Source organism: Lygodium microphyllum, chromosome 4, assembly GCF_053477565.2.
Source record: "Lygodium microphyllum isolate KBCC chromosome 4, Lygodium_microphyllum_v1.1.10, whole genome shotgun sequence".
Lineage (NCBI taxonomy): Eukaryota > Viridiplantae > Streptophyta > Polypodiopsida > Schizaeales > Lygodiaceae > Lygodium > Lygodium microphyllum.
The window spans coordinates 99,634,786-99,645,268 of NC_141138.1; the positions used below are offsets into that span (position 1 = coordinate 99,634,786).

General features: G+C 39.7%; 1 protein-coding gene across 1 annotated transcript; it reads right to left on the reverse strand.

Annotated features, from left to right (window-relative positions):
- Nucleotides 1-7,237: 7,237 nt before the first annotated feature.
- On the reverse strand, nt 7,238-9,236 carry LOC148037378 (aspartic proteinase nepenthesin-2-like). The gene is made up of 3 exons (XM_087677100.1): nt 8,937-9,236; nt 8,213-8,846; nt 7,238-7,791 (listed from the first exon to the last, which is right to left on the reverse strand). Exons 1-3 carry the CDS (start codon nt 9,234-9,236, stop codon nt 7,238-7,240), a joined length of 1,488 nt encoding a protein of 495 aa, XP_087533226.1.
- Nucleotides 9,237-10,483: the final 1,247 nt, after the last annotated feature.

Below are 10,483 nucleotides of genomic sequence, written 5' to 3' on the forward strand. Positions count from 1 at the left end.
GCTGTTGTAGCTAAACCTTTGTTGGGTTTTTTAACCCATTTAGTGAAACTTTTCTTCGTCATAACGCCAGAGTCTTCTAAGAAGAATTCTTCGTGTAGGGCTTTTTTGAATGTAGCCCAATTCGCATCTTGTTGGAAAAGACCATGGATTCTTTCTTGAAGACCATTCTTGGCTAGTCTGGCACAATAACAGCTCCATGCATGTTGTGGCACACCAAAGAAAAGCATTTTTTCAACATACAAGCAAATAAAAACAGAGACATTTTGATCATTAAATTGTTTTAATTCACGCCCAACTTTCTCTAGGGCCTTGATAGCTATGGAATCAATCTTCTCTTCATCTTGCCTTTGTTGTTGTTGTTGTAACATTTAGATTTGTTGTTGCTGAATCTGCTGCAGTATGCGCACCAATTGTTGTAGAATATCTCCTAAAGAATCCTCTATCTTGGAGTTCTCTTACACTGACCTTCATGTCTGGTTCACCAATGTCGCAGTGCATAGGGTTGAAGGTCACCATAGGGTTTTGGCAAGAGAAGAATGTATGGGGGTTCAAGAACTTAGACTTCGAGATGGTAGAGATAAGAGAAGGGTTGAAGGTTTCAAGTCAAGTTCTTGAAGATAAGAGACAATAGGGTGCAGGTAGATTCAAGGAGAGGAGTAGACAAAAGAGAAGGGGTTCGAAGAGATTGAAGATGTAGAAGAATACTCCCAAAAAGAATTATAAAATATAGAAGAACACTAATAGAGATGAAGCCTCTCAATTTCTTTCAGCATTATGAGAAAATATAACTCTAATAGATAAAAACATGTACAAAATAATACCTTCCTCTATGCTGCTCAGATCGCCAATATCTGATGCTTCCAATGGCTCCGAAAGGGGGGTTAAATACCAGGACACCTAGCTAGAATCCTGCCAAATCACTCCTTCTTCATCTCCCACTTTCAGTCACTGCCTGAAAACAGTGATCACGCATCGCGCGATTTCACTAATCTCTTTCTTTACATAAAATCCTCTCAAATTCATTGTAAGCTACATGTTTTCTTTTACATGTTCTCCTAATCTAGAAGTTGTCTATAGTTTTATGGATTTTTTATAAGAGATAATATCTAGAATATCAAAAATTGACTAAAAACTTGTCCAAAAAAATCTAATATTTTGAACCGTGGACACTAGTACTAATGCTTAAAGTGGCATTGGCTCTCTAAATCTAAAAGGAAGCCACACTATAGATTTTTTCACACGGTGTGCGCGTAGCGGCATGACAACGGTTCAATGCCAGGACATGCAAGTATCAACAATGGTGTATATGAGCAATAACAATGCCATAGAGACTTCTGATAGGTTGTAAACAATCAGCCCATTGTATGACCAACAGTGAATTTACTCTAGATTTAAGATATTTCCAACCCAAAACATTCAAAGAACATCCACATCACATCTTGAATACATGTGGGAAAGATCCCAGCTTTTGCAAGTACCAAACAAGAATCACAGTGCTTCAATCTTCAAGTGTTAGCTGTTGCATATTAATAGATTTTAGCATGCTCTTTCCTTCCAGATCTAAGTTTTAAACTCTTTAAAGCCATCCCCAAATGCATGAGAGTAAAGGCATATACATTTCCAATCATTAGTGGACAACAATGGAGTTCAATATAGCTCCTAATGAGCTACAACCAAGTAGATGCATGTTGTCCTCTTCTTGTCTGCTATCTAGAAACAGGTGCAACCTATCATGCCCATGCTTTTTGAGCTACTGGACTTCTTGAGGTCAAGAGCTCCACTGCTGCCAATAACCTGTGCAAACAAGCCTCAATAGGCTTTGATCACTATTTGGTACATAGACCATGGAAACATACCTAGATCTTGAGCTATAGCTACCAACATTCTAGGATAGCTCTTTACTCCTACAGATCACTCACAAATCTCTTCATTTCATCTCCTGTAACTCCAATGCCAAGCTTCTAGGCATGACACACTTTGCAGGCTCATGGGGGTTTATGGCTGTGATACCATGTTAGAAGAAAGAGAAAGAGGTAGGGGCAACAAAGAGTAGACAAGTCTCAATGAGATTCTTCATCTTATTCATCACACATACTCACAAAACTAACACATGAACTAGATCTTAGTGATAAAAAAGAACTTATCATTGACTAACTATGGTTAATTCAAGTACTGACTTATTGAAGGCACACACATGATAGACAGCTACACACACCCAACTATCATTTTAGTAGGTAATAGGTAGATTGACTAAGCTTTTATATCTCAATATGACAAAGTTATTCAGGTACATTCTATGCTCCGTTGATTTTGATTCCATTATAAAAAATGATTTTTGTGATCTTCAAAGGTGATTTGTTTTTTCTTTTCAGGTTGCTAAAATATCACATATTACCACATGGAAACACAATGCCTGAGTCATGTGATGATATACGATTGGTGTTATGAAACCTTGGCATGGACTACAACATCCATGCATGTGTCAATAATTGTGTGCTGCTTGGAGGAGACCACGAGACTATGGAGACATGCCCAAAGTGTGGTGCTCACAGGTATCAATAGGACTTGTAAGGGAAAACCATCCCTTAGAAGGTTCTTAGACACTTTCCACTTATATTGCGTATACGTCACATGTTTTGTATGTCAGCCATAGCGAGCTTGACAACGTGGTATATGCAGAATAGATCGACAAATGGAGTCCAATGAATATCAACAGATTCATGCACATGGAGCCACATTAACTCCAACTTTCTTGGCTTTGCATGAGAGCCAAGGAATCTTTCATGACTTGGTCTTGCTATGGATGGCAGAAATTCATTCAGTCTTCTCTCAAATTTTTATAGTGTGTGGCCTCTAGTCCTTATAAACTACAACATCTTGCCATGGTTTTCTATGAAGAAAGGATACCTTATCCTTAGTTTGCTCATTCTTGGGTGATGATTTCTTAGTAAGTTATTAGCTTTTACTGTTGAATTAGTGCAATGTTAAGATTAAGAGTTTCAGTACAAAGTCAAGAATATGGATGTCTAGCTCCATCCATTAGTTGATGAGCTCAAGATTTTGTGGGAGGAGGGGTCATTGTGGAAGACATGAGTAAGCATGATGGTCGGTGGTTCGCTAATATACAACCGTTCTCATGTGGACCATGCATGACTTTCTAGGATTTAGGAGTGCTCAAGTAAGTGGGCTTCCGTTCTCATTTTTTATATCAAATATCAATTGTTCAAGTTTGTGTTGACTAGGTAGGGATATTGTGACAGGTCTAGTTAGCTCAAGTTATCATGCATGTCCATTGTGTGGTAGACTCCCGAAGGTCTCGGACCATGAAGAAGATGGTATATCACAGATATGCCGCTTTCTTGCCAGAGGGTCATGAACTGAGGAAAGGCTTTCTTGAATGACCTCCAGCAGGAATGAATACCCAAAGCTAGTACAAGTTGAAAATGGGCCACAAGGAGTTGCATCCAAGTAGAATGTAATGGCTCTCAGTTTTCTATGAGTTGCCATATTGGATCCACTTACATATCAACCATTTGTTGGATCCCATGCATATTTTCAAGAATGTGGATAGCTTATTATGGGACCATATCATAGGAAAGATACACTGTAAGAATACGAATGGTTTTGAAGGAGGTAGGCAAGATGGAGGCGCTTGGCCATAGTCAAGAGCCCTAATGATCACTTACAACTATCTCATGCTCCTTGGGTCCTGTCCACTAAGGAAGAGCACATGGTGAAGCAAATTATCAGGTCTATCTACACCTTGACAGGTATGATGTGTTCCCTCACGTTTGCTTTCTCCAAAGATAACCAATTATTAAGGTTGAAATCCCATGATTAGCATAAGATATGCCAGGTTTATCCTAGCCTTGATAGCAAGTAACCTCAATATTTCTCTATTTAGTGTCTATTTGATGTTTGTAATGCTTTAAATTTTTCATAGTTCATACTACCAATCGCAATTACAAGTTGTCTCACTCCAAAATACACGTTGCAATTTACAGGTTGGTGAATTTACTACAATGGATCTCATAGAAGGAGATCAAGATATCATCTATTGAAGTCGCAATGCGAGGAGTAGTGGAGAGAGTCTGTCTCTTTGAGAAGTACTTTCCCACACAAGCATGTTCACGATACAAACTTGCCTCCTAGTACATCTCATGGATGAAGTGAGATTGAAACATTTCTCCATATGCAATAAATGCTCTTCTAGAGTACTTCATGAGAACCCTGAAGGGCTTTGTGTGATAACTAGCTCAGAGAAGGTAGCATGGTCGAAGGTTAGCTAGGCATTAGTGCATATTTTGGAACTGTGCTATTGATGGTGGTGGATTCAGACAATAGTATACTATGGTCACTAAAGGACAATGATAGACTGATCGAAGATGTGGTGGTTGGAAATGGGGTAGAGAAAAGGATGGATACTGCCATGGAGGAGAAAATGAATCATTTTTGTATGTCACATCATGCATCAATGGAGAAGTGGCTCACTAGATATATGCATGCCAGAAGAGAATGGAAGGGAGTGTGATCACAATTCTAACATAGTATACACCATTGATTGGTTCAATATCCTAAGGGCATGGAGGAGATGACATGGTTTATTACTATGCAGTGGTTGCATAAAGCTTTGATCTCACAGATTCTTATGAAGGGGTAGAGGTCTCCATCGAGGAGTAGGAATTCTCAAGGATAGTCCGAAGAAGGTGACCACAAGCTTTATTTGATGTCACATCTAGATTTTGTGTGCAACAACTAATCTAACCGTTTTTCTGTGTACAATACAAAATCTATAGTGCGGCTGGTTGCATGGGTGACATTTTTAAGTTGAGTGTATCAACAAAATGGGCTCCACAACGAATTGTGGTTTCATGGCAAAGTTCAAGAAAGAGAGCCAAGCGGGCCACAAATCCAAATATTGTAGTAGATGAGATGGAGTATTTTGGCAACTTGCAAAGTGTTATCTGAGTGGATTACCGTAGCTTTTCCATGATCGTATTTGATATACAATTGACTCAATATACAAAGAGACAAGGTCTCGTGTAAGTTGCTCATGAATATATGTGTGCATCACGTGGGTTCAAAATAATGTATTTTTTAAATACCATTTATATATATTTTTTACATACAGAATTGTGTAATATAAAGGAGTTATTTATAGATTGAATAGAAAAGGGTTATGTTTTATTCATGAAAAATTCACAGATAAGGATATTTATAAATAGTCATTGAACGCATGTGATGTAGAGGATATACATCATATAGTAACTTCCCCGAAGACAAGGTCTCACTGCACTTATCGATATATTGTATACCCATGGAGGCCCAATAAGTTAATTCTCTTTCTTATTTGTAGTCATTAGTTTTTTTATGATGCATTATGTATGGGTAGACTAATGTCTTGTTGTTTATTTTGTAGAGTCTGTTCGAGGCTCCTTTGCATCGGGACAAGCTTTCAGATGGCCAGATTCTATAGCATATGCTTGGATTCATGGAGCGCACATCATTGTCCTTTTTGGTCTTGTGATCTATATAGGCCTCTTCCATGTAACATTCCTTAAATATATTTATCATCCTTTGTATAAAATCACACTTTGTGATATTTACAGATAGATTTCCATATTTGTTTTGGACTCTTCTCTCCATGGTTCCATGTAATTTTAAGAGTTGTCATCACCAGACTTGTACTTGTTTTATGAGTTATCAGTCTTGTTGTTTTAAATAGTTTTTGTGCTTCTCTTGATGATGAGTACATGTTCAACATATAATTGCTTTGCAGAATATTATTTAGCACATGCTTTTATGGGTGCCACCATTTTTTTCTCTATAACTGTCACTAATTAACCACACACAAGCTGCCATGCTACCAATTTTTTTATCTGTAATCATCGCTAATTAACTACACGCATTGGTATCTGTTGATTTGTGCATCACAAAAAGCATTGTATTTGTGTCACTATTAACATCCCAATAGCGATGTAGATAGCAATGCTATTAGCTATGAATTTATAGAGATGCCTAGATCGACACTTTTAGCCACGATGGGGGTAATTTTCTAGATGAATATTTACATCACTTTGAACATCCGTATGTGGCTCGTATCTTGTAGTGAATTAGGCTTTCATGTTTAGAATTTTGATTTTAGTAGTATCTAATTTGAAAATTTCTTTGACCTTGATTATTTCTCTCTCATAAAACCTTATCTGGTAACCTTTTCATCTATTGAAAGTTTATTTCTCATCATGTCTCCCAAAGTCTGTGAAATGTTACAAACTTGGTTTAATGTATTTAAGTATGTTCATGATACTTATGCTTATGGAAACTAGCTTATGTAGAGAATGTTATTGAAGCATATACAAAGTAATAAAAATCTAAAATTTCAAAATATGCCTAAGACTTCAATTTAATGGTAAACATGATGAATCTATATCTTAAACTCAACAACTATGAGTTATATTCATCAAATATATATTAGAGAAGATGTCCTACTAAAAATCCCTAATTCAGTATTTCAATATTTATAGTGCCTCATTGCTTGCTTGGATTTCTAAATGGTATGTACAATTTATGATATTAAGAAATGGTCTTCTGTGAATAAAATGTTTAGAAATTTTCCAAGACAAATTTTAATATCTTTGTTATCATACTTAAACTTTCTTTAAGAGCACCTTCAATTTAAGGGATTTTGAAAACTCACACTTCGACTTTTTGATGTGTTTTAAAAATTAGCTATTTTTACAAGACCTTACATGGAATCTCCTCAAGAGAAACATGTAGCAACAGGCTAAGTATTATTTAATTTGGAACTTCCTCACATGATATTAAAATGTTAGTTGGTTTAGAGAAATTTGTAAATTATTATCCAATGGCATTGAGCTTGAGGGGGTCAACAGAAAATATGTAAGATCTAATCAAGTGGATCCAACACAAAGGATATATCATTAACTTTTGAATGTATATAAGGTATATATTACTCGAAGGGCATTTTATAATTTGAAAGATAAAACTATGCATGCAGAGATTGTGATTCAGTTTGATGTGTGGATGTGTAGGGGGTCAATTTAACATTGAGAAATGCAATTGAAAATAAACTTAAGCTCAATTTATTAATGAATTTTTGCCCCTATAGTCCATACCTCTAGATGAGCTCAAAGTTGTAATCAGGTTCTTCATCCCCACCTTGTTCACCATCATTAAAATAGCTCATACTAATTCACTAAAACTTGATTGCTTGAGCTCACGCACATGGGTAAGTAGGGCTCCAAGCAAACACGTTGTTTTGGGTATCAATGACAATCTCTATGCCGTGCATACTCACAGCACCAATTACCATGTTAGCAAAGGTATCTCCTTGTTTTTGTAGAAATGGCCAACATATCCTACGAACACCGTTGTCATCATTGAAGATGAGTTCTGTTGCACTAGGGGCTAGGTTGAGAACGTTGTTGTCGGCAAAGAGAAAGCTAATTGTAGGGAGATTACTGATGTCAGATGGATAGTCCCAACATGTGTCAAGGCCGTCAGGCCCAGGCTGACCAGGGGCACCCAATGTATTGGCAACAGCCGCCAACCATGCATTCTTAAAAGGGTTGTAAGCTTCTGCTACGATTATGCTAATCATGTCACCGCAATCAACAATCACACCACCAGTGTTATCATCATTGATGGTGGAAAGTACTCCCGCGGGGACGCCAACAGCCCGGCCGTCGATGAGGAAATCGACAACCTCGACATATGTGTAGACTTCAAAGCCTGCATCGGTCACAAGTGGGGTGGAGGTATAGTCGGATGCTGGAACAACAAATGAAAGCAATAGCATGTAAGAAGAAGTAAAGAACCGTCAAAGAAGTGCGATTTTAGTTGTACGTACAAGTTAGCATCATACGTATCGAAGCTGTTAGAATGAGATGTAATGTTTCATATATTGATTCGAAAAAAGTTCCCCAAAAGTGATAATCATTGGGACATGTACAAGTTGTTAAACCAGCCAACCTAATTAGATATTCCTTGAAACGAGGTAGAAGCCAGCTTTGTTTAGGAGGTATTTATATACGTCGATCTTATTTGTGTATGTGTCTGTGTCGGTGGGTGTGTTTGTCCCTATATATCTACAGATACATGAACGATCTTCACCTAAGTTTTCCACAGTAGCTGGGGTTTAAAAAATTTGACTCGTTTTGTTGGGTTGAGATATAACGTATGATTTACTCACGAGGCAGTGCGCCGTTGCCGAACGTGATCCAGCCAGAATAGGGGTTGGAGAAGATGGGAGCCAGGCAGAAGGCGAAGGCGGTGCTGTAATCATAGAGAACATTGAGCTGCTCGGGGAGAGAGAGATCACGCCCGTGTCCCAGGCCCAGCACGCCTGAGGAGACGGTCTGCACCCCTGCACCAATGGCGTTATTCGTGCCGCAACCGAAGCCCACTCCCGGGATGGAGACGGTCACATCCTCCCCTGTGTCAGAGCCGGCGTCCCAGAATGTAAACTCGTCCTTGGCGATGTAGCCGCTCGACGTGGTCCCATCCCCGTAGGACGTGGCATACAGGCACTGGTTGGCGTCGGCTCCTTGGCCCAATTCCGGCACGCCTTGAAGGTCGGCGCAGTAAGGATCCTGCTCGTTGGTCTTCACGTAGGTGTTGGACTGCGCCGGGTCAAACACAGAAGCGTACTGCGGGTAGCAGTTGACACAGGGCTGGCACTGGAACCAGAGCAGGTCGCTCCCGCTGTCCAGTAGCAGCAGCACTGGCTGGCCCGTGTCGCCCACGGTCAGCTGCACGTAGTAATCCGAGAACTGCCCCCCGCTGTAGGTGCCCGTGTTCACCTGCCCCCACGGTATGGCGGCCAGCTTCTGCAGGTGCAGCAATACAGTTACTTCTTCTAGTACTCAGCCTTTATTACACGATCACTCTTACTCTACACTCTCACTCTCACTCACCCTACTCGTAGTCGTATCCGTGACGTTGTTGTTGGCTGCTGCCGCCGCTCTCTGGAGTCTCTCCCGCCTACTGGCCCTAGCCTCTTGGTAGCGCTGCAGCCGGAGTCGTGATGCGCACGCATCATCGCAGCCAGGAGGGCGGAGCGGTGAATGGGCGTCCCACACATGGCTCACGCCCAACCTAGCACTAGACATCGTATAGTTGGCCGGCCCAACCAGAGCTGCACTCCCAGTGCTATAGTTCGTTGCACTATATTCATGATCACCAGTTTTACGCTGCGCACTCATAGCTGGGAACATCGGTCGTCCCGCTGTCGCAGAGCCCCACCAATATGAAATCAGAAGCCACTTTATCAGAAAAAAAAAGTATCTATTGGTTTTGAAGCGAGCGGCAAACATATTGATATGGGCACGGCACCGCACAGTATTAATGTTTGGAGGTCTTCACGTCTTGATTGACAAGAGTTGAAGCTGTTTCAGAGAGTCCTTTTATAGCCAAGTTAGCCCAAGTTCGGTCCTTCTCACGCAGCGGCATTCTGTAACCCAATCGGCATGTTCCCAGGAATATGCACTTCTAGGAATCATTAGACGGCCCTTCTCTGTCCGGAGTGCACAAAATACCGCGCCGGACGATACGTCGAAAAACCGGCGTTAAACTCCACGCTTCTAGTCACAAAGAACTCCATGCAATTCTATTCACAAAAACTTCGTAGGCCGAAGGTCTCCTGCACTCACAGAAATTCCCATTCTCATCGCTCTTATGGTATGGCTTATTTGGCTTAGTAGAAACAGGCGTCACAAGTTGGTTTATTTGGCCCAGCAGAAACAGCACTCAGTTTAATATATAATCCCTCGCTGGACCCAATTCATAGTTTTAAAAATGATCTTTCTCTTCAGGCTATGAAAGATGAGCACAAGATACCAAGGGAGTGTTAAAAAATGGGCCAAAAACAAGACGAGACATGTAGTTGGACGTTTATTCCTTATCCGAGGTACCTGTAACAAAGGCAATATGGGTATTATATATAGAAGTCCTTGATAATAGAGAGGGCCTTCAGCTTCGTGGAAGTCTTCAACGTAGAGAGGGCCTTCAGCTTCGTGGAAGTCTTCAACATTTGTAGCCACTTGTTGGACTTTTTCCTCATAAGTTCAACCAAGAGATCCTTGGAAACTCCGTTCTATCTTACGCACAGGGTGCACATTAAGAACCTATCTATAATTTTATGCTATAGAATATGTGACAAAAGTTCTAGCTTTCACTTTCGAAACTGAGGTGATCTATTGTCTAAATTTTAAAACCCTTATAAATAGCTTGGACAATACTTCTTACGAGGCTCATAAACAAATAAAACTTTAAAAGTATTATTTTTAAACTAATAATGGAAAATGTTTCTTAATAATAAGTCAACAAGCTATGCAAGCATAAAATGAAAGATAGTTCAACCATGTATTATAATGGAAAGAAAACAATATGACTAAATCAAGATAAATCACTAAGTACAAAACTATCAAACCTCAACCTTTTTGCAAACAAATATCCATAGATA

Coding starts and splice junctions, on each gene's coding strand:
- LOC148037378 (XM_087677100.1), bottom strand. CDS start 9,236: ATGTTCCCAGCTATGAGTGCGCAGCGTAAAACTGGTGATCATGAATAT. Junction 8,847..8,936: donor CGGATACGACTACGAGTAGG/GTGAGTGAGAGT, acceptor CACCTGCAGAAG/CTGGCCGCCATACCGTGGGG. Junction 7,792..8,212: donor CGGCAACGGCGCACTGCCTC/GTGAGTAAATCA, acceptor TTGTTGTTCCAG/CATCCGACTATACCTCCACC.